The 21,464-nt window shown below is 57.0% G+C and overlaps 9 protein-coding genes across 9 annotated transcripts; 8 read left to right on the top strand and 1 right to left on the bottom strand.

The window, feature by feature from the left end:
• Position 1: 1 nt before the first annotated feature.
• On the bottom strand, positions 2-1,866 carry BO86DRAFT_338304 (alpha/beta hydrolase). Its single transcript, XM_025668979.1, has 2 exons — positions 1,072-1,866; positions 2-1,017 (listed from the first exon to the last, which is right to left on the bottom strand). The coding sequence occupies exons 1-2, from the start codon at positions 1,476-1,478 to the stop codon at positions 186-188; spliced, it is 1,239 nt and encodes a 412-aa protein (XP_025527919.1). The 5' UTR covers positions 1,479-1,866; the 3' UTR covers positions 2-185.
• A 1,953-nt stretch (positions 1,867-3,819) lies between these two features.
• On the top strand, positions 3,820-5,288 carry BO86DRAFT_312369 (glycoside hydrolase family 7 protein; the record flags this gene model as incomplete). The annotated part of the gene is made up of 3 exons (XM_025667951.1): positions 3,820-4,035; positions 4,092-4,478; positions 4,539-5,288. 3 exons carry the CDS (start codon positions 3,820-3,822, stop codon positions 5,286-5,288), a joined length of 1,353 nt encoding a protein of 450 aa, XP_025527918.1.
• An 848-nt stretch (positions 5,289-6,136) lies between these two features.
• Positions 6,137-7,725, top strand: BO86DRAFT_409626 (WD40 repeat domain-containing protein). Its single transcript, XM_025674431.1, has 2 exons — positions 6,137-6,576; positions 6,699-7,725. Exons 1-2 carry the CDS (start codon positions 6,218-6,220, stop codon positions 7,594-7,596), a joined length of 1,257 nt encoding a protein of 418 aa, XP_025527917.1. The 5' UTR covers positions 6,137-6,217; the 3' UTR covers positions 7,597-7,725.
• A 788-nt stretch (positions 7,726-8,513) lies between these two features.
• Positions 8,514-9,855, top strand: BO86DRAFT_361712 (maleylacetate reductase; the record flags this gene model as incomplete). Its single annotated transcript, XM_025669877.1, has 2 exons — positions 8,514-9,241; positions 9,308-9,855. The coding sequence occupies exons 1-2, from the start codon at positions 8,716-8,718 to the stop codon at positions 9,853-9,855; spliced, it is 1,074 nt and encodes a 357-aa protein (XP_025527916.1). The 5' UTR covers positions 8,514-8,715.
• Positions 9,856-9,937: 82 nt separating this feature from the next.
• BO86DRAFT_389025 (2-(3-amino-3-carboxypropyl)histidine synthase subunit 1/2) lies at positions 9,938-12,189 on the top strand. Its single transcript, XM_025672019.1, has one exon. The coding sequence runs from the start codon at positions 10,206-10,208 to the stop codon at positions 11,892-11,894; it is 1,689 nt and encodes a 562-aa protein (XP_025527915.1). The 5' UTR covers positions 9,938-10,205; the 3' UTR covers positions 11,895-12,189.
• A 214-nt stretch (positions 12,190-12,403) lies between these two features.
• Positions 12,404-15,895, top strand: BO86DRAFT_389024 (uncharacterized protein). Its single transcript, XM_025672018.1, has one exon. It carries the CDS (start codon positions 12,882-12,884, stop codon positions 15,429-15,431), a length of 2,550 nt encoding a protein of 849 aa, XP_025527914.1. The 5' UTR covers positions 12,404-12,881; the 3' UTR covers positions 15,432-15,895.
• A 146-nt stretch (positions 15,896-16,041) lies between these two features.
• Positions 16,042-17,220, top strand: BO86DRAFT_389023 (NudC domain-containing protein). The gene is made up of 4 exons (XM_025672017.1): positions 16,042-16,087; positions 16,170-16,425; positions 16,593-16,914; positions 16,999-17,220. Exons 2-4 carry the CDS (start codon positions 16,186-16,188, stop codon positions 17,028-17,030), a joined length of 594 nt encoding a protein of 197 aa, XP_025527913.1. The 5' UTR covers positions 16,042-16,087; positions 16,170-16,185; the 3' UTR covers positions 17,031-17,220.
• A 37-nt stretch (positions 17,221-17,257) lies between these two features.
• BO86DRAFT_389021 (Zn(II)2Cys6 transcription factor domain-containing protein) lies at positions 17,258-18,916 on the top strand. Its single transcript, XM_025672016.1, has 3 exons — positions 17,258-17,432; positions 17,484-17,810; positions 17,909-18,916. The coding sequence occupies exons 1-3, from the start codon at positions 17,301-17,303 to the stop codon at positions 18,689-18,691; spliced, it is 1,242 nt and encodes a 413-aa protein (XP_025527912.1). The 5' UTR covers positions 17,258-17,300; the 3' UTR covers positions 18,692-18,916.
• A 215-nt stretch (positions 18,917-19,131) lies between these two features.
• BO86DRAFT_312425 (general substrate transporter) lies at positions 19,132-20,891 on the top strand (the record flags this gene model as incomplete). The annotated part of the gene is made up of 2 exons (XM_025667953.1): positions 19,132-19,655; positions 19,745-20,891. The coding sequence occupies 2 exons, from the start codon at positions 19,132-19,134 to the stop codon at positions 20,889-20,891; spliced, it is 1,671 nt and encodes a 556-aa protein (XP_025527911.1).
• Between the last annotated feature and the right edge of the window lie 573 nt (positions 20,892-21,464).

The raw sequence follows: 21,464 nt of genomic DNA, 5'->3' as shown, positions 1-21,464 counted from the left end.
AGATGTTTCATGTCAGGTCACAGCATAATGCGAGTATTTCAAATGTGGGAAGGTATAAATAGCAGGAAGATTTATCTATGTACAGAGTCTATTAGAGATCTTGTTCATCGCAGGGCGCTGCCGAGCAGCATATATCGAGAAGATGAAAGAGACATGTCGGGGTCATCATAATAGGGCCGTGCCTTTCAGATAGTTTCATTTGTCGACGCATTGAGCTTCAGAAATTCCATCATGTATTGAGCCACATCATCGTACTTTGTGCTTGGGAACTCATGGCCTGCATCGTAGGACTTAAAGCTCGCGAGGCCTTGTAGTGCTGCAGTGGCATCGGGCACGAGATCGTCTTTCACAATGACCGCGTCGTGCTCGCCATACATAATGAGAACCTTGTCATGGGGAAGACCGGGGATCGCATCCGAGCCAGCCTTCTTCCCCGTGGCAAGCCAGTCTCCCAGCTGCTTCCATACTTTCAGTTGGCGCTGCTGCAGAATTGGCCCATACCGCATGCTGGACATGAAAGCATGCACAAAACCGGGATGCTCATCCACCTGCCACTTGACTGTGCTGGGGACATTCACATGTGTGTAAGCCCGAGACAGTCGCTGTACCTCCGTCGCACCTTGATTGGGAAGTTCTTCGACCAACGCATCTTCTGCACTGAGCTTCTTGTTCGCAGGTTTGGATGTCAACGGACCCGCGCGTAGGCGACGACGGACGAAGAACTTCAGTAGTCTCTCTGGTATCCAGTCGTGCGAGTAGAGAAGCTGAGATTGAAAGCTGATCCGAGAATCACGAATCAAACCAGCAGGCGCAAGGAGAACCAACGAGGAAATAGCCTGAGGATGGAAAGCCGCGAAATTCGCCGCGATACCGCCGCCTAATGAGTAGCCGACCAGGCAGAGATCCCCCGGCCTCTTGAAGATGGGAGACGAGTTGATGGCAGACCAGATCTGTCGATTCCACAACGTGCCATCTTGTGGCAGATCCGAGGGACAATCGGAATACCCTCTTCCGAAACTAGAGGCACCTGTTAGCAGTCCTCATTGTGGCACCGTTCGGCAGTTCACCTACAGGTCGAAGAGCATTACACGGCACCCTCGATCGACCAGGGCATGGGCTAACCCGCCTAATGCGATACAAGGGGTCGTAATGCCGTGGATCAAGAGGACCCTGGGGCCATCCTCCGGGCCCCACTCATATACACGCATTGAGCCACCAAAACTGGTGGGCACATCCCGGGCCCCGGGAAGAACGTCGATAGGCAGAGGAAGCTCGCGGTTTTCCGCATCCGACAAGGCCTTGACCTTGGCAAGAGGGGAGCGATAGACATTCCCCTCCGGCTGGGAGTCCGATAGAAGCGAGCGCAGGACAAAAGCCGCAGTCAACGAGGCCCCTGTTGCAGCCAGGAGGGGAAGTTGACTGCGGTGGCTTGCCAAGAAATCGGAGAGGGAGTCGACGGTTTGATTGTACCAAGCCATGTCTCTCGTCTATGAATGATGTCTATGATGTAATTCAAAACTACAAGAAAAGGAGAATGCAAGAGGTGGCTAAAGTGAAAAACGAAATGCAGGCTGAATAGAATGAAAATCGAGCAACAACAGGAAGTTGGCAGCGGGCAGATATGTGGTGGATGTTAGTGATGTTAACCACTTGTTGGCCTTGGGCTGACTATTCCTCTTCGGGCCGAAGGATTGTCACCGGGACTCCGATAAGAGATAAGCCAAGTCATGTGCCTTCCACAGCCGAGGCTCCTTCGACCGGCATCAAGCAGCAGTCAGTGTCTCTTCGCAGTCATCATCAGAGCTGACAAGTCTATACGAAATGCTCATCATCATTAAGGAAGACAGGCAGTGATTTATCTCTGAAAGACATCGGGTGAGATGTCATCTCATAGTTTCACCTGTCAACCCACAAACGATCGATAACATATATACCCATGCCGAAGGACTATGGCATACGTATTCTTGCCACGGAACGCACAGAGGCAGAATGGGACGACAAGGATAGCTAAATGCCGTGATACTGCCGAATCACTTCAGGCAGTCATGACCAGCATGAAAGAAAAACATGTGGAGGATACTAGGGCCGACAATATGGTCCCACCACCCCAGTTCCAAGGATACCCATGCACAACACCACGAGGCTACACCACCCTAGTCAACCTGTGAGGTATCACCATTCGCCAAGGCCCTCTTCCTGTCCATGCGCATGCGTAGAACCAACTCGCCAAGGTACAAAAGTCATGAGATCTGAGGGTTCTGTACATGAGGATGAATACCAGCTTGGCAACACGCACAGCAACAGGCAACAAACACATTGCCGATGAAGCGCTCTTCATAGAGAATAAGACCAGTCAGCAGCAACCTCAGCCCTCCCCCCCCGTCTCGACAAAGTCGCGGAGATTACCTCCGTGTACTTCTGAAAAGGGCATTTTCGGCTAAATGGAGATTACTACCCACTTAAATTGGACAGCCGTTGGACGGCACCTAGCCATAACTGGGAAGCGATCTGCAAGGTACAGCGCCATGGCTTATGCCGGCTTCATCAGACGATGTACTCTTACCACTGGCATTTGGCTCGTTATACCGAGAAAATATGTCCCCATGCCTCAAACCTTCCCCCCACATCAGCCGCTGTCAAAATGAGCTTCAATTAGATCAGGAAATGAAGGGATGAAAGCGGCTACAGAAACAAAGGTTGTCTGCTGGACTTCCGACATCGGGCGATGTATCACACCGCCATGAAACATCAAAGTGTCTGAGATGCCAACCCGCAGCCGCCCTCTAGTCCACTGTGGGGAAACTTTGATGCGAATTAAGTGAGATGAGGTGGAATGAGAAAGTGTCCAATTAAAATCGATGCTCCTATCGGCTTTGATCGGAGCCAAGGGCGCCCCCCGTTCAGCCACCTGCAAGACGGATGCTATGTTCAAGCCAAAGTCGAAGTCATTGATGGAATCTCGTTCCCCGCACCCCGACGATCGACAAGGTCAAAGTGAACCCTGAATATAACAAATTAATTGATTAGGGTCGCCGATTGGGGAGGGACCGGTCGACGCCCAACCAACGCCACATCTGCCACATCGCCATTCGCATAGTGATTAATCGAACATCAGTCGAATCCTTTTGATGACACCCAGAATACAATTGAGACGTTCCTTCGATTCGTAACCTAGCTATACAGCCATTACAACAAAGCTTGGACTGAAGCTTTCTATTTGTGTTTCACAAGGAACACAAACGACCGCTTCTTTCAGTGGAGTGCTGGTTTTTAAAGTGAAACTAACCTGAGACTAAGCCCGCTCCAGAGACGAAGAATTATGGTATCAATCCTTCTGGCCTAACTTTCCGCATCCGATGCGGCAATGGACAGTGGTATAGCAGGATCGAACTCGCAGAATCAGGACATTGCAGATGACTGAAATAGCTCGGAGTAATCTCCGGCATGGCAATCTTGAAACCCAGTGGATTATGAAGCGCAGGTCTAATCAATCGAATTCAACAACACACGGTAATTGCCGCCTGGGATCCACTTTCCGGGCATAGCGAGGCGCTCACTGCCTTTCTATGGGACGGAGGTAGTCCTTGCTGCACAGAATAGGAAAGCAACTATATTCCGAAACATTCTATCGACGGTATAGCGGTCCGTTGTACCGTTGCGAGACAGATTTGAGCTTCAGCACCATTCAAGAGCGATGGCTTCCAACGACCAAAAGAGATATAAAAGGCAAGAAGTCCCCTAGTCAAGTCCGTTCAACATCTCTGCAGGACAGACAATCAAGCACAAACAACAATCGACTCAGCGAACTATCCGAGAACAATGTATCAACGCGCCTTGCTCTTCTCTGCGCTCTGGGGCGCAGCCCGCGCTCAACAGGCCGGAACCTCGACTGCGGAGACCCATCCTGCTCTGACCTGGCAGAAGTGTACTGCTGCTGGCAGCTGCACAGAGCAGAGTGCTTCCGTGGTCATTGATTCCAACTGGCGCTGGGTTCACTCCGTGGAAGGCTACACAAACTGCTACACTGGGAACACTGTAAGTCGTGTGAAAGCGCCGGCTTTATTGCAGCAATTGACTGACACGTTCCCTAGTGGGATGCTACTTTGTGCCCCGATGATGAGACCTGTGCTTCAAACTGTGCACTGGATGGCGCCGACTATGAAGGCACCTACGGCGTCACCACCAGCGGTGACGCGTTGACGCTCAAGTTCGTCACCGGGTCCAATGTCGGCTCGCGTCTCTACCTCATGGACACTAGCGATGAGAAGTACCAGACATTCGACCTCTTGGACGCCGAGTTTACCTTCGATGTCGACGTGTCCAACCTCCCTTGTGGACTGAACGGTGCCTTGTACTTCACCGCCATGGACGCCGACGGTGGAGTGTCCCGATTCCCGGCCAACAAGGCCGGTGCCAAATATGGAACAGGATACTGCGATTCCCAGTGCCCGCGGGATCTGAAATTCATTGATGGACAGGTCAGTATCATTTCCCCACTGGACTACCACTTCAAACCCAGTTGACGTGAGATAAACCAGGCGAACGTGGAAGGTTGGACCCCGTCGACCAGCAACTCCAACTCCGGCGTCGGCAACCACGGCTCCTGCTGCCCGGAGATGGACATCTGGGAAGCGAACAAGATCTCGACCGCATTCACTCCGCACCCCTGCGACTCAGCGACCCAGGTAATGTGCGACGGCGACGCCTGCGGCGGAACCTACTCCTCCAGCCGCTACGCGGGCACCTGCGACCCCGACGGCTGCGACTTCAACACCTACCGCATGGGCAACGATTCGTTCTTCGGCCCCGGCAAGATTGTCGACTCCAACTCGAAGATGACGGTCGTCACCCAGTTCATCAAGGGCAGCTCGGGCTCCCTGTCCGAGATCCGCCGCTACTACGTGCAGAACGGCAACGTGATTGCCAACGCCGCGTCCGAGATCAGTGGCGTCTCCGGCAACTCGATCACCTCCGACTTCTGCACGGCTCAGAAGAAGGCCTTTGGAGACGAAGACATCTTCGGAGACCACCAGGGACTCACCAAGATGGGCGACGCCCTCTCGTCCATGGTCCTCATCATGAGTCTGTGGGATGACTCCTACTCCAGCATGGAGTGGCTGGATAGCCACTACCCCACCAACGCCACTGTGACCGACCCCGGTGTTGCCCGCGGCACTTGCGAGACCGGCGAGGGTGACCCCAAGACGGTTGAGGCGGCGCACCCCGACGCTTCCGTCACCTTCTCCAACATCAAGTTCGGCCCGATCAACTCGACCTTCAGCGCTTAGATGGCAGAGGCGAGTGAGTATCGGGTGAGCCCAGCAGCAAACACATCAGGGCAGGCTCCTGACGTGTGGAAAGGTAGTCCCACTCTGGCCAACGAGATTAGGTCTCTATACATGGCTCTTTTCACATTTTCTTTCCATTTCTTCGTTCGTTTCTGCTCCAATTTCTTTTGTGACTTTTCTGAATCCGATCTTTTCTTGCAATTGTATATACATCAATGAGAAAAGAATTATCCCGGGCATACGATTAAAGCCAAGGCGAAGTAACGCGTCTAGCAGGAGGGTTTCGGGTAGAAACTCTGCTCAGAAGATCATCACACTCGGCAACTAGAATCAGGACCGTATCCAGGTAGGCTTTGTCAAGATAGTTTCTCTCTTTGACACTAATTTGCAAGATTGTCTATACTGATCGGGGGGCTGGATCGTACTCGACTAGAAGTGTGGACTGGAGACAATGGCGTAGATCAGCTGGTCAGTCAGCACCATCAGAAGCAGTTGAATGCGTAACTCACAATAGAGCGAGCTCTTTACCAATTGGAGCCTGGAGCGCTAGTCACTTCGAGTCAGTGAGTTTCAATTCAACCTGTCAACTCCTTGAATCGATGCACTTGAAGTCAGACTGGAATAGAAGGGAATACAGTTGCTTAGTAGCAAGAACCCGCCTCGAGTGGCTGCTACTGTATATAAAGTCCAACCGCCAATGCCTGCTTGAAAAGGAAGGCGGCGGTTGCCCGCGATAAGCGGCTTATCAGCTGTCAAGCACCGGAAGATTGACCGGAAGATCGGTCGGCCCGCCCCCTCAAAAGTCGGAGCTTTCGGCCGCACCAGAGACAAATCTACATGAGGTAAAGTAGCTCTTGAAAGTCATACAATAGTCCTATACGAGTGGAAAACCAGGTCGATTGCCTCAATTGCCACTGCCCGTCCACACAATGTTCGACACGGTCTGTACCTTGCCGCTGTCGGCAGATCTGTTCTCGCAGGCCATCCACCCCAATGAACCCATCGTCTCCGTCGGTCTCGCAACGGGCCATGTCCAGACATACCGACTGCCCTCCGAGGAGGCGGACAGCGATGATGACGGGGCCTCGACATCTTCGTCCCGCAACGGCAAGGGTCACATCGACACTATGTGGGGCACGAGACGACACAAGGGTAGCTGCCGGTGCTTGACTTTTGCGCTGGACGGCGAGACGTTGTATTCCGCTGGAACGGATGGGTTGGTCAAGGCCGCGAAGGCGGAGACCGGGGTGGTGACGAACAAGATCGCGACCCCCACGTTAAAGGATGGGTATGTGATCTCTGTTACATGCTGAGGGAACAATTCATGTCTCATAAAGCCAATCGATGCCAATTGATGCTCAATTGTCCGCGCAATCGCTAACGCAAGGCTTTTGGGGTTGAAAATTTCAGATCCGTCGACGCCCCCACCATTGTACACGCCCTTTCCCCTCAAACCCTCCTCCTTGCCACCGACTCCAGCGCCCTCCATCTCTACGACCTCCGCACCCCGTTTTCCAAGGTCTCCGCCAAGCCGCAACAAACGCACCACCCCCACGACGACTACGTTTCCTCGCTCACGCCGCTCCCCGCGTCCGATACCAGTACCTCTGGGTTCAGCAAGCAATGGGTGACGACGGGTGGCACCACGCTGGCCGTCACGGATCTCCGTCGGGGCGTGCTCGTGCGCAGCGAGGACCAGGAGGAGGAGCTGATCAGCTCGGTGTACATTGGCGGGCTGGCCACGAGCGGGACGAGCCGCGGCGAGAAGGTGGTGGTGGGAGGCTCCAACGGCGTGCTGACGCTGTGGGAGAAGGGGGCCTGGGACGATCAGGACGAGCGCATCTATGTCCAGCCCCGCACCGGTGGCGCCGACTCGCTGGAGACGCTGACGGTTGTGCCGGAGGAGCTGGGCAAAGGGAAAATGGTCGCCGTGGGGATGGGTGGCGGCGCGGTCAAGTTCGTCCGGATCGGCAACAACAAGGTCATGTCGGAGGTCGTGCACGACGAGACGGAAGGCGTGATCGGGCTGGGCTTCGACGTCGAAGGGCGCATGGTCACTGGTGGCGGTCAGGTGGTCAAGGTCTGGCATGAGGCGGTCGGTTCAAGCGGCGCCAATGGATCCCACCTGGGAGACAAGCGCATGTATGGCGACAGCGATGACAGCGATGATGACGTTGATAGCGATGATGCCGAATCCGTCGATGAGAGCGAGGAAGAGAGACCCCGGGCGGTGCAGCAGAAGAAGCGCAAGAAGGGCAAGGGAGCCAAGGGAGGACAGCAGATCATGGCCTTTGCCGATATGGACTAAGTGATACCCCCCACCAAAGAGATGGCACTGTACGGTGACATCGAGTGGGAAATAAGATATAGCGATACTCTCCTCAATGACCCCAAGTAGGCCGCGAGGATGTTATACCAGAGAGATCAAGTATACAACGCTCTAATGTGAATCAAGCCATTTTTCCAAGGGTCTACGCTTCTTATCCGTTGGCTCGGCTAAGATCAGGTCTAGTCGTTTAGCTTCATAAGCGCTACTTTTAGCGTGTTCCCGATACTAAATTAACGGCCGTCGGCACTGCTACGTCCGGGGACGAAGCAAGGCAGAACATATTTAAGCACGATGTTTGCCTTTCTCCTGATTTAACTGGTGCCACAGCCGGATGATCCGTTGGGGAGAGGGTTCCTCAAGTACGTTGTGTCCAAATGGGCGGTGGGGATGTGAATGTATACGTTGGATAGACATTAGGATTAGTGATGAATCATGAAGTAGCTGTGCGAGAAGACTGCAGTGGGCGTAGGCCAGCGGCAGCGATATTGCTTTGTCAATCCAGTGGATTGATTAGGGTCGTCGTCCCTGGGACGCGTATAGACCAAGCGCCAGTGCTTGCCCAGTGACATTGAGGATGTTTGGAGTGCGCTGTCTGTCTGGCGCACGGGATAATTCCTTGCCGATGTCGGCAATCCATCGTTGTCATGTTCGTCCCTTTCCTCTCATGTATAAGCATGGTTTTGGTCTTCAGAGGAGAATACCACAGTTGCAGGGTTGGCACTTGCATTCTTTGTTGGTATAGTAGTCAAGCAGGTGAATATTCCTCCATTTCTATGGAGAGATGGTGGTTGATAGTCGGAGTCGATAGCGGCCGAACTGCCGAAGCCCTCCACCTTCGGCGCGGCTGTGACCCACGGCAAAAGCCTTTGCCTTAACCGCCCCAATGGGCTTCATGACGTTGACCACGGAAGTGGTGGGGTGTGGGGAAAACACCTTTATTATTCATGATGATCAAGCTTCGGATGTCTCCCTGAGATTCGGATCCAGGCACATCTTAGACTATTTATATCTGTCAGGGATCCCCCGAACCGTCCAATCTCTTCCCCGCTATTCTGCAATCCCGATAAACCTGCGCACCATCGCCAACCTCCACTCACAATGGACGCCTTCGAATACAATTCCAACCCCGGCCGTGTCATTTTCGGCAGCGGCACGCTCCAGAAGCTCCCTGATGAGGTCGCCCGTCTCAACGTGAAGGCCCCGTTGGTGCTTTCGACCCCCCACCAAGTCAGCCAGGCCGAGAGCGTCAAGGCCGTCCTCAACGGCCAGGTCGCCGGCATCTTCACCGAGGCCACCATGCACACCCCGACCCACATCACCGACAAGGCACTGGAATACGCGAGCGCGCAGGGCGCGGATGCGGTCATCTCCGTGGGCGGCGGTAGCACCATCGGCCTCGGCAAGGCCATCAGCATCCGCACCGGACTGCCGCACATCTGTATTCCGACGACCTACGCGGGCAGTGAGATGACCCCGATCCTGGGTGAAACCGCCGACGGGCTGAAGAAGACGCGCTCCGATCCCAAGATCCTGCCGGGCACGGTCATCTACGACGTCGACCTGACCATGACGCTGCCTGCCGCCATGAGTGCTACGAGTGGTGTGAATGCCATTGCGCACGCTGGTGGGTTCTCACCCTTGTCTCCGATTAACCAGAAAAGTCCGGATGGCTGAATTTAGACCGCAACAGTGGAGGCGCTCTACGCGCGGAACACCAACCCCGTCATCAACCTGATGGCCCTGGAGGGCACGCGGGCGCTGGCCTCGGCCCTGCCGGAGATCGTGGAGAACCCCAGCTCCCCCTCGGCGCGCTCGTCCGCCCTCTACGGCGCCTGGCTGTGCGGCACGTGCCTGGGCAGTGTGGGCATGTCCATCCATCACAAACTCTGCCATACCCTGGGCGGGAGCTTCAACCTGCCCCATGCGGAAACCCACACCGCGGTGCTACCGCACGCCATCTCCTACAATGCGCCCAAGATCCCCGAGGCCATGAAGAAGCTGGCCGAGGCCCTGCCGGAAAGCAACGGGGACGCCATCCACGGCTTGAATGTGTTGCTGTCTAAGCTCAAGGTCAAGCGCGGCCTCAAGGACTTCGGGATGAAGGAGGAGGATATCGACAAGGCCGCCGACATCGCGGTCAGCAACCCGTACTGGAACCCGCGCGAGATCGAGCGCGAGCCGATTCGGGAGCTGATCCGGCGTGTGTGGGCTGGCGAGCCGGCCCGGGCGGATTTGTAGATGGATGAGGTATCTTTCTGTATATACTTTAAAATGAAGATACTAGGACAAGCAGTAGACGGCCATTGAATCCAGAGAGTATCAACGCGATTATGATTGACTAGACTCGTGTGGTGAGAATGGTTTGTTGCTTTGATTCTACGTATGGCACCACAAGTAATCCTCATGAGTGCCATTGGCTCCCCTGCGGATGGCGGGGTGAAAGTGGGGTGGAAATCCGTGGGATTTTCCTCGCAGTCAAAAATTGCGCCCGATTTCCCCTCCCCACCACCTTTACCAACACCATTCTCAATTGCCGGCCCTGGGCTGCTCACAATCTCACGACACTTTGCTCTACAATATCCCTCACCATGGCTAACGAAATGGAGGCAGCCCCCGTCCTCTCCACCCCCGATGATCGCATCCTGGAATCCACCGACCCGGTTGCGTCTCAAGCCCGGAGCCGCGCGCTCTCCGACGAGGAGCTCTCGATCACCTATGACATCGAACGCACGCTGAAAGAGATCCGCCAGGCACGGTATAAGCGCATTGCGCTCCAGTTTCCAGATGACATGCTCCCCGACGCTCCCCGAGTGTTCCAGCTCCTCAGCCGCGGCCTGGACGTCACCGATGCGTCTCAACCACACAGCAGCGGGCAGAGCAGCACCGACGGTGCCGAACAGCTCGCGGACTCGGTTGGCCAGCTCAAGGTCGATGCGACGCCCGAGCCTTCCCCGAAACTATATATTCTGGCGGATACCTCCTACGGGACATGCTGCGTGGACGAGGTGGCCGCGGAGCATGTGGATGCGGACGTTGTCGTGCACTACGGCCGGTCGTGTCTGTCCCCCACAGCCCGACTGCCGGTCATCTACGTTTTCACACAGAAGCCTCTGCCTCTCGAGCCCGTGGTTCGCGCATTCAAGGAGACCTACCCGGATCCCGCTACCAAGGTCATTCTGGCGGCTGATGTGACCTACTCGAACCATGTCCCGACCGTCTACGCGCGTCTCGTCGAGGAGGGCTATACCAACCTGTTCGCCACGGATATCGTCCACAACCCTTCCTCGGCAATCCCCAACCGCACCGTCCCGGTATCCGTCCAAGAGACCCCGGAATCCCTTTCTGACTGGCAACTCTTCCACATTTCCGACCCACCCACGGCCCTTCTCCTGACCCTTGCGTCTCGCGTCGCGGCCATCCATATCTATCCCACCGATGACGTGACCAAGGAGATTGTGAAGCCGCTACCCGCATCCACGGCGGCTGCACTGCGTCGCCGGTATGCCATTCTGACCTCCCTCAACACCGTGCCCATCTTCGGCATCCTCGTCAACACGCTGAGCGTCAAGAACTACCTGCACATCGTGGAGCATGTGCGCGATCGGATCGCGGCCGCCGGCAAGAAGAGCTACCTGTTTGTGGTGGGCAAGCTCAACGCGGCCAAGGTGGCCAACTTCAGCGAGATCGGCGGATGGGTGGTGATCGGATGCTGGGAAAGCTCTCTGGTCGACAGCAAGGATTTCTGGAAACCGGTGATCACGCCCTCGGAGCTGGAGCTCACGCTCCAGGGCGATACCGAGCGGGTGTGGACCGGCGCCTGGCGGAGTGACTTCCAGAGCGTCCTCGATCGATCCCAGGAAGAGGCGGAGAATGCGGACCCCGCGGCGGACGAGGCAGGAGAGGACTCGGAGCCCGAGTCCGCCCCCCCGGAATTCGACCTGCGCACCGGTCGGTATGTCTCGCACTCCCGGCCCATGCGGAATGCTGCTGCACCCCGCCTTTCCGCTTCATCCGCAGCCGAGGAGGCCGTATCGGCCGCGAGTGGGCCGTCGGCCGCGCGCGCCTTAGCGAGGCGAGCCAAGGGCGATATTGCCATGATCGGCGGGACGTTCTCGCCAGGGGCGGAGTTCTTGCAATCCCAGCGGACGTGGAAGGGTCTGGGAAGTGATTTCGACATCCAATACGAGGAAGATGCGCCGGACAGCACGCTGGTGGTGGAAGGGCGCAAGGGAATCGCAAGGGGATATACGGTGGGCGAGGATGGTGATCGACACTAGGATAGATACCGGTAGTTAGACTTCTTGTGCCCTGGGCGGTGCACTCAAATCAAGTTTTTTTGTTGACTGGCTGTTGCGCTGGGCCGGTTCCAATCCGGATCTGACTGGTCAAGCGTGCTTTCATGCCTTATTGCTCCTATCTGCCCAAAAAGAGATGTTGAGTACCGTGTCGGGTAGTTGATGAAGATTCAATAAAGGCGGGAGAATCAATCACTAGAAAGAAGTATGGAAATACGCTGAGGGAATAATCGCTCCCTATCCCTTTTTAGGTTTTCTTCTCACCCTCCTTTCATTCCCCGTTCCTCAGGATTATTATTTTTCTCCCTGATCATCATCATCATCATCCGACACCAGGAAAACCAGCATCATCATGCCAGTCGATACCCTTTCCAATTCAGGCTCGTGATGGTCGAAGCGACCTATCACATGATGCTGGGCCGGGCAGATCCCGGCACCCGTCGTTGGATTTGGTCCCAATCCCCAATCTGAGGTGAGTTGGCAAAGCCACACCCACACACCCACATTCACTCACTCACTCTCTCTCTCTCTCTCCCTCACTCACTCACCCCCATCACCTCATCTCACTTTCGTTTTCCATCCTCTCTTTCTCCAATTCCCCCCCCCTCTTCCCCACTTTCAAAAACCCTGTCGTGGTCTTCTTCCTCGGCTTCTCTGCCTGCTTGGTCTTTTCTCCCTTAATAGACCTCATATGATGTTCAGCCTTGGGATGTAAACCCGTCCTCCTTGCGCATCGTCGCCCTCTTGCTTCCCCTTATGATGGGCGGTCTTACCCGCATTTTCCGCCGTGCTCGCGATCCCGCGACACTCTCTACCCTCCGACTCCGTCCCACACTCAATCCATTGACCAAGACATTCAAGACATAGAAAAAGATCAAGCAGGATTTCGGCCTCAGCGCCGTCGTGACCGACCGACATACTCCGATAGCGCCCTCCGTACCACTATCACTATCACTATCGACGATAACGATGGACGGGGAGACGAACAACACCGCCGGCCCGAGCCAGCAAGTGCTGGTGGAATCCGCGCTGGAGCAGTCGGACCTCCACGCCCAACACTCTTTATCGACATTTGAAAGAGTCCTCACCACTCACGCGCCTATCCTCGAATCCCTCCTTCTGCAGACCCCCACCGACTCGATTCTCTCGCTCTACCACACTTCCCGCTACCTCCGCTCCTTTCTCCGTTCATACCCAACAGCATGGAAGTACCTTTCGTTCCGGCTCCTTTATCCCTCAGGCACCCCTCCGCCGATTCGCGTGGTCCTCACCGGTTCTTCGGAAGCAGTGGTGCCCCGTCAGTCGCGACCGTACGCTCTCGATCAGTTGTTGATGAATGTGGTGCTTCCGTTCAGCCCGTGTTTGCGCAGCCTGGAGTTGGATAACACGGCGGTCTCGGGTCAGATCCTGATCTCTACAGTCCTACATGCTCGACGGGAGACACTGGAGCATCTCTCTGTTCGGGGGTGCAAGAACGTCTCACTCAAGTATCACATTATTCCTTACTTGACCATGTTCGGCCTCCAGTACGATGTGAACATGGAACGGAATATCGGTAGCTCCCCTGCCACCAAACATCTCGCCCTCAAAAGTCTATACACCTACCGATGTCGCCATCACCGCCGTCGCCCCTACCTCACGTCATCGCTGTCGCGAAAGGATTCGGACTCCGAGCCCACACATGAGCTGGTCAACCTCTGTCACAAGCTGGGCATCTGGACGGACACGGCATGGTGCTCGACCCCGGCCGGGCGGTGCTTCCGCAGACGAGGGTACGTGTCGATGCGGGTTCCCCAGGGCTCGGCCGAGGTCTGGGTCGTCTTCGATCGGCTGTGGAGGTCGAAGAACTGGATCGGACCGATCGACTCGGGTAACCGGCCAGCTCAGCGGGATGGCAAGCTGTGGGAGCACAATGAGACGGGCTATTGCGGCGAACCGCTGGGGACGGGCGAAATCGGTGATCTCGGTGACGGCAAGATGAAACCGGCGCATCTGCGTCAAAGTCACGCGCAATTTGTCCAGAACATCCGCTGCGACAACTGCTGCGAAGTGATCCCGGAGCGGTGCGAGCAATGCAGCATCCTGATGCACTGCGTCGGATGTCGAAAGACTCTCTGTGCTAGCTGTGCGTACGATCGGCCTTACATTGCTGGTCATTTGGAGCCCGCCTCGGCCAAGGAGTCGAATCCGTTCTGGTGGGCCCCGGGCGCAACAGTTTCGCCGTGTTCGATGCAAGACCCGCTGGAACTCACGGATCACGAGGCACTCACCACCAACCCCACCGCTCCGGCCGCTTATCCTGCCCTCAAGCTGCACTGGTGCTGCACGGAACCCATTTTCTCCGGGGGAGGCGGTATCAGTATCGGCACTTCCAACCGGGACGTAGATCAAGTGCGCGCGGTGCCTCTCCCCAGGGGACAAGGCTGGGAGGACCTCGAAATCTCGGCCCAGGAATGGAGCAAGACGTTCCCCCGCGACGCTTACGGAGATCCCCGCAAGCCGGATTACACACTTGAGACGGGACACATCGCCATGATGAAGTGGCTGCTGGGTCCGCCCAACCGACAGCCCACGGCTTGTCCCCGCAACTTGTGCCAGAATTGCTACGACACGCCGCAGTGGAAGGTGCATTGCAAGAGCTGCTCGAAGCCGTTGTGCATTGAGCATGATCTCCGCGGTCTACGATTGCGAATATGCGGCTACCGGGACTTGACGCTGGAGAAGATGGCGATCCAAAACCACGCTGCATCCAGCTCTCGCGGCTTCCTTGCCCCGCACATGGCGTATCCCCACTCCGTGCCTGAGTTCGAGTTACCGTTCCGGACCCAGCGGATGATCGACTCCACGACGAGCAGCTTCACTGAGGACCACGGTGACGGGGCGGGGGAGGGGCGCAGCCGCGCTCTGCCCGAACCCCCGGGACCCGCGTCGCTGATCCATCGCCGCTCGCGAAGTCTGTCTCTGTCGAACTCCAACCGATCCCGCTCGTCCTCCCCCTCATCCATCTACTGTGACTCGCCGTCCGAGCAGCTGCGCTGGCAAGGTTGCCAGTCCTTCTTCTGCCCACAGTACCGGGCCGTCGGCGACCAGCGCCAGCGCTGCGCCAGCGTGCTCCGCGAATGCACGAGCTGCGCCGTCTACGTGTGCCAGGACTGCGTGAAGGCCTACCCGCCCTGCAAATGCTCCTTCTGCGAGGTCAACTACATCTGCCCGAACTGCGTCAAAGTACGCGAGCGCGAGGGGACCTGCCGCCGGTCGGCAGAGGAGAAGGCCCGCCGCGAGCAGAAGTGGAAGGAAGACATGCGCATGCTCGAGGGGATCCTGGAGGCGAAGCTCGCGAATGCGACCGCCGAGTATGCGGGCCAGTTCTTCGGCTTTCTGGAGGGCGGGGAAGTGAGCAGCAGCAGCCCGGGGGCGGAGGGGGAATCCGATGGGCCGCATCCGGACCCGAGCGACCTGCACGGCCTCCATGAGGTCGATCTTTTCGGAGAGGAGATTCTCACGGATAGTACGGAATGATGATGAAACTCGGATAGGCTGGTGGTGGGGTAGGGGGGGATTCATCTTAATGGCGTTTAATGGGATATGTGGGAGCATTTTGAGCTTTCTTATTTTCCTTAGCATTTGTGCGAAACAAAATCTTACATTCTTGGGTGGGGTGAGAGGGAGGAAAATGGTAATCTTGTTGTGTGGACGGTGTTGTGCTTGCGGAATGAATATGAATGCAGTCATGATGCGCAGGAAGCATAGAGGCTGTTTAGTCGGGGGAGGGGGGGTAGAGAAAAGACTGTTTGCTATGGGTAGGATAGGGTAGGGTCGGTTATGGTGGGGGATCTGGAACACACGCAGGGCATATACGGCATAATGATCTTTGTGACATCCGTCCATCTGTCACATCTTCAATGATTAGCGTGCCTTTTCTTAGGAATTTCTCGAGAGAGTATGGGGCCTCTTTTGGGTGCATATCAATCAAATTGTTAGCCGACAGTACTAAGAGTAACCAAAACCCAAGTAAGCTCGACCCGACCCAAAGCCCCGCAGCGGACGGAAGCTACTCGAACCGCCGCAGCAATTAGTCTCCACCATCGAATATTCCCCCGCAGACGCTCTTCTTTTTCTCCAACATCCTCCCCCAACCACTCCCACTTCCAATCCCCAGCACTTAATCGCATCAGGTACGGAATCTCCCCTCATCACTTTCTGAAAACCCCAACAAAAAAAATAAAAGCTAAACTAACCACCCACCCCGAAACCCAGACCCTCCCGACCAGAAATGTCGGAAACAGAACCCACCCCCGCGGACCTCGCCGCGCGCGACGCCGAAGAACGCGCCCGCAAGGCCGCCGAGGAGGCCGAGCAGGCCCGGCTCCCCTACAAATGGACGCAGACCATCCGCGACGTCGAGGTCACGATCCCCGTGCCGGGCCACCTGCGCGGCCGCGATTTGGATGTGGTGCTCACCAAGACTAAGATCCGGGTGGCGGTGAAGGGGGAGGCGAAGGCTGTTATTGAGGTATGTCCCTTTCCTTTTACCTTCCTCGTTTATCTCGTTCTACCGGGGTGGTGGTTATCTACAGTACTCGGGTTGGAATGGGGATTGGGGGAATCCACGATCCTGGATCACGATGAAGTGTGTGTGTGCGGGTGTGCTAATGTTGATGTTCTTCTGGCACACTGCAGGGCACCTTCCCCCACCCGATCATCGTCGACGAAAGCTCGTGGACGCTGGAGACGACGGCGCACCCGCCGGGCAAGGAGGTGGCCGTGCACCTGGACAAGGTCAACAAGGTGGAGTGGTGGCCGCACGTGGTGACGGGCGCGCCCAAGGTCGACGTCAGCAAGATCACGCCCGAGTCGTCCTCGCTGAGCGACCTGGACGGCGAGACGCGCGCCATGGTCGAGAAGATGATGTACGACCAGCGGCAGAAGGAGATGGGCGGCATGACTAGCGACGAGCAGAAGAAGATGGAAATCTTGAAGCAGTTTCAGGCGGAGCATCCTGGTTAGTTTTTTTTTTTTTTTTTTTTTTCCCTTGTCCTGGGGGTTTGTGGGGATCGTGCAATGTGCTAATCTCTTGGGGTTGCAGAGATGGATTTCTCGAAGGCGCAGATTGGTTGAGTTTGAGGTGGGCGTGGTGTGTATGTATGAGGTCATGAAAGGCGTGCTTTGCTGGTGTTTGATTCTTATGCTGTATGCCGTATTGTGGTTTAATGGAGTTGTTGATAAATGAAGCAGATGGTGCGTTTGAATACGAAGGTGCTTCTTCGGGACTAGCGTGTCAGCCTTACTGTTGTCGATGGCTTCTTCCCCTCATTCCTATCTATCTACATGCATGGTTTCTCTAAGCAAATTGATCAGGCTCAGGCATATTAGCCATGATCAATCACCATGTCTCTCCCCGCAGGCCAGGGAATCCTCCAACTCCAACTCTCCTCTCAACCGGAACGCATCTATCATGCCCGCCGTGCGCATCGCAAATCCCGCCATGGATGCTCCAAGTGTAAACAACGCCGAGTCAAGGTACTGAACACTTTCTTTGCCCACTGCCAGCCCCCATTCTAAACCTCGCAGTGTGACGAGTCGAAACCCCACTGCCTCCGCTGCCAGAAACTCAACCTGAACTGTAGCTATGAACCCACCACCAGCAGCAGCAGCAGCACGGACCCCGAGAAAACAATCACCCGGTTCCTGACCAGCTCGCCGGACTCCAGAGCATACAACCTGGCGCAGGACGCGGTAGGGGCTCAGCTCCACGACCTGCTGCAGCTCCCGCAGGGCGCCTCGCCGGCTCTCCGCGTCGAGGCCCTGCATCACTTCTACAGCCTCTCCGACCCGGCCCTCGGGCCGCAGGCACCGCAAGCCGAGTACCAACGACGGGTGATCCAGCTCGAATTCGAGGTATGAACCCACCTGACACCGAGCCATCATCCACTTTCCCCCTCTGCATGCCCCTCACCCATGCACCACTAATCAGGGAAACGATGGATAACAACTAGACCCCTTACCTAATGCACGCCATCATCGCCTCCGCCACCTCCCACCTCCGCTACACCACCCCAGCCAAACACTGCACCTACGCGGTCCCCGAAACCCACCACTGGCAAGAAGCCATCACGCAGTACGCCCGCGAGCTGCGCACCATCGGCCCGCACAACATGGACGGGCTCTTCGGGGCCTGCCTGCTGCTGACGGTGCGCTCCTTCGAGCTCGACCGCTCCGACCCGCGCGCCTCCTTCGTCTTCGCTTCGTCACGCCAACACACCGCCACCGCGCTGACCTGGCTGACCCTGCAGGTCGGGCTGCGGCGGCTGCTGGAGGCCACCGTCCCCTGGCAGCGGGCCAGTATGTGGTGGGACGTCTTCATGGCGTCCGCGGCGCAGGATCGGGGGATTTTTGACGTCGAGGAGGATGACAGTCGTGGGCGGAAGCTGGCGGGGATCGACCCAACACTGGCGGAGCTGTGCGGCATCCATGCGGGGAGTACCCCCGCCAATAATGTGTACTACGAGCCGGTGCGCATGTTGAGTGGGTTGGTGCGTCTGCCCCGGGGCATTCGGAGCTTCGGGGCGTATACCGGCTGGATGGGCCGGTTGGAGCCGGCGTTTTTTGAGCGGTTGGTGCGCAAGGAGGCTGCGGCGTTGGTGGTGCTGAGGGAGTGGTTGGTGTTGCTGGGGAGTGTGGATTTGTGGTGGATTGGGGTGAGGGTTAGGTCGGAGGTGCAGGCGATTAATTGGTTTTTGGAAGGGATTGAGGGAGATGGAGGTGGGGTGGATGGTTGAGGGCGAGACTCGGAGGGGCGATTGACATCAGGGTTTGTCTAGAACGCTCTACACGAAGGCATAGGAAACGCCGATGCTGTCTGGGCCCAGTCGATGGCCTCTACACAACTTTGAAATTTTATCTGCAGGAATGCTGAAGGGGGTGCATCACCCAGCTCAAGAATGCGGGGGCACTGGTTGGATAGATCATCAGCGTCAGACCGACTACTCCCACCGTTTTGGACCCTTGTCAACGGAGTATTACCACAAAAGACAAGCGTGATATGTCTTAGCCCTTATCATCTGCGTGGCGGGTCAATCATTGAGGCATTATTCTCCTGCAGGGGGGAGCTGGACCCCTACCGCTTCCAGATGCATCCAGATCCCCTCGAACTTTATGATATTTGATGCTGCCCCCCTCCGCTCCCCTCCCCCGGTCTTCCTCCCACCACACACCAGAGATGCCCAATCCCCAAACCCAACCGGGCCTCTCCCACTCGGAGAGCACAGCCACCACCGACGCGACATACCCCCGCGAGGACCACGAAACCGACAAGCCGTGGGAATGCTCCGTGGAGGCCGCCAAGGCAGCCAACGCCAGGGAGCACGAGATGTCCGTCGCGCAGGCGCTGAAGCTCTTCCCGTGGGCCGTCGTGTGGTCGCTCGTCCCCTCCATCGCCATCGTCATGGAGGGGTACGACACCATCCTCATCACCAGCTTCTTCGGGTATCCGGCCTTCCGGACGCAGTTCGGCGAGGAACACCCCGGCAAGGGATATCAGGTCGCCGGCTCCTGGCAGTCGGCACTCGGAGCCGCTGGCAACCTGGGGTGTATGATCGGCGCCCTGATCAATGGCTATCTGATCGAGCGGTGGGGCTTCAAGCGGGTCTTTCTGCTGGCCCAGCTGCTGATGGGGGCGTTCATCTTCATCCCGTTTTTCGGCACCACCGCCGGGCTGCAAGTTGCGGGGCAGGTTCTTTGTGGGTAGGTCTTTTTTTTTTTTTTTTGTTTTTAGCTTGAAGGCTTCTTGCAATGGGGTTGTGTGGTTCGGCCGAGCTGATATCCAGACGTAGACTCCCGTGGGGCATCTTTGCGACCCTGGGGCCGGCGTATAGTTCGGAGCTCTGTCCGATGGTGCTGCGGCCGTATCTGACGGCGTTTGTGAACGTGTCCTTCGTCATCGGCCAGTTGATCAGTGCCGGCGTGCTGCAGGGGCTGATCGATTTCGACAGCCAGTGGTCGTATCGCATCCCCTTCGCCCTGCAGTGGGTATGGCCGGTCCCGCTGTTCGTCTGCGGCTGCTTCATGCCCGAGTCCCCGTGGTGGCACGTCCGGCGGGGCCAGCCCGATGCCGCCGCGCGGATCGTCAACCGGCTCCTGGCCGACCCCGACCCCGAGACCGCGCACCAGACCGTGGCGATGATGATGTACACCAACCACCTGGAGCGAGAGATCCAGGAAGGGTCCTACCTGGACTGCTTCCGCGGGCCCAACGCCCGGCGCACGGAGATCGCCTGCATGGCGCTGGCCGGCCAGGTGTTCACCGGGCTGGTGTTTGCGTACTCGCCGACCTACTTCTTCGAGCAGGCGGGCATGAGCGACGACGATGCGTACAAGCTCGGCCTCGGCGGCGCGGGGCTTGCCTTCGTGGGCACGACGGTGTCCGGCCTCGCCATGCACTACCTCGGCCGGCGCATGATGTACGTGGGCGGCATGGGCCTGATGAGCGTCTATCTGCTGGTGATCGGATGCCTGACGCCGGCGACGTCGGCGCATTCCGGTCCCCCGGCGAGGGCGGCGGCGGCGCTCTGGACCCAGTCCGTCCTCTGCATCATCTGGATCTTCACCTTCTCGATGACGGTGGGACCGATCGCGTGGGTGATTCCGCCGGAGGTCTCGTCCACGCGCCTGCGGTCGAAGACGGTGGTCCTGGCCCGCAATTCCTATTACGTTGCGTGCGTGGTCGCCAATGGGCTGGAGCCGTCGATGGTGAACCCCACGGCGTGGAATTGGCGCGGATACACGGGGTTCTTCTGGTTTGGGACGGCTTTCGTGACGTTCCTGTGGGGTTATTTCCGGCTGCCGGAGACCAAGGGGCGGACGTATGAGGAGTTGGACGTCATGTTCGCCAGAGAGGTGCCGACGTGGCAGTTTGGGAAGTATCGAGTGGATGCGTATGAGGGGGATGATTCGGGGGTCCACGGTAGTCCTGATGAGTAGGGGTTTTAAGTTAGCGCCGCCAACTGGCAAGGCTGGAAGTGGGACGGAAGGGAAGTGCGGGACACGAACCAATCAGCAGTGCGGGGGAATCCGGATGCCTGGGAATTGAGGTTGAGGCTGACTGAGCTGAGGCTGCGTCAGCCTTTCTTTTTCTGGGTCGACCTCTTGATTTGACTGTCTGTCTTCCAACAACCAGTCGAGGTGTGACACCGTGGACTCCATCCATACCTCCATTGTTTACGTCTCCTGGTTGTGATCTGTTCAACTTGGATGATTATATACCGTACCCGCCTACTCAATCTCACCCACGGAATCCCCATATACTGTCCTATCCTCCTCTCCCTCTCTATCGATAAGTTAGCACTTATCATCCTACCCACCGATAACGATAGCCCACCTGGACTACCACCACTTGCGAAGATCACCATCAATGTCCCCCCTCAGCGCCATCACCGGCTGGCTCTGCTGCATCCCAAGCCCCGATCCCAATCCTCCACGCCCACCTTTACCTTCACCTTCAGCTGCACCTCCACTACCTCACTATTCCCGCGCAACCAACGAAGGCTACCACCC

The sequence above is a fragment of the Aspergillus japonicus genome (genome assembly GCF_003184785.1).
Source record: "Aspergillus japonicus CBS 114.51 unplaced genomic scaffold BO86scaffold_22, whole genome shotgun sequence".
In the NCBI taxonomy this organism is placed as follows: Eukaryota; Fungi; Ascomycota; class Eurotiomycetes; order Eurotiales; family Aspergillaceae; genus Aspergillus; species Aspergillus japonicus.
The sequence above is the reverse complement of the archived record's forward strand: the minus strand, read 5'-3'. Positions and strand labels throughout refer to the sequence as shown.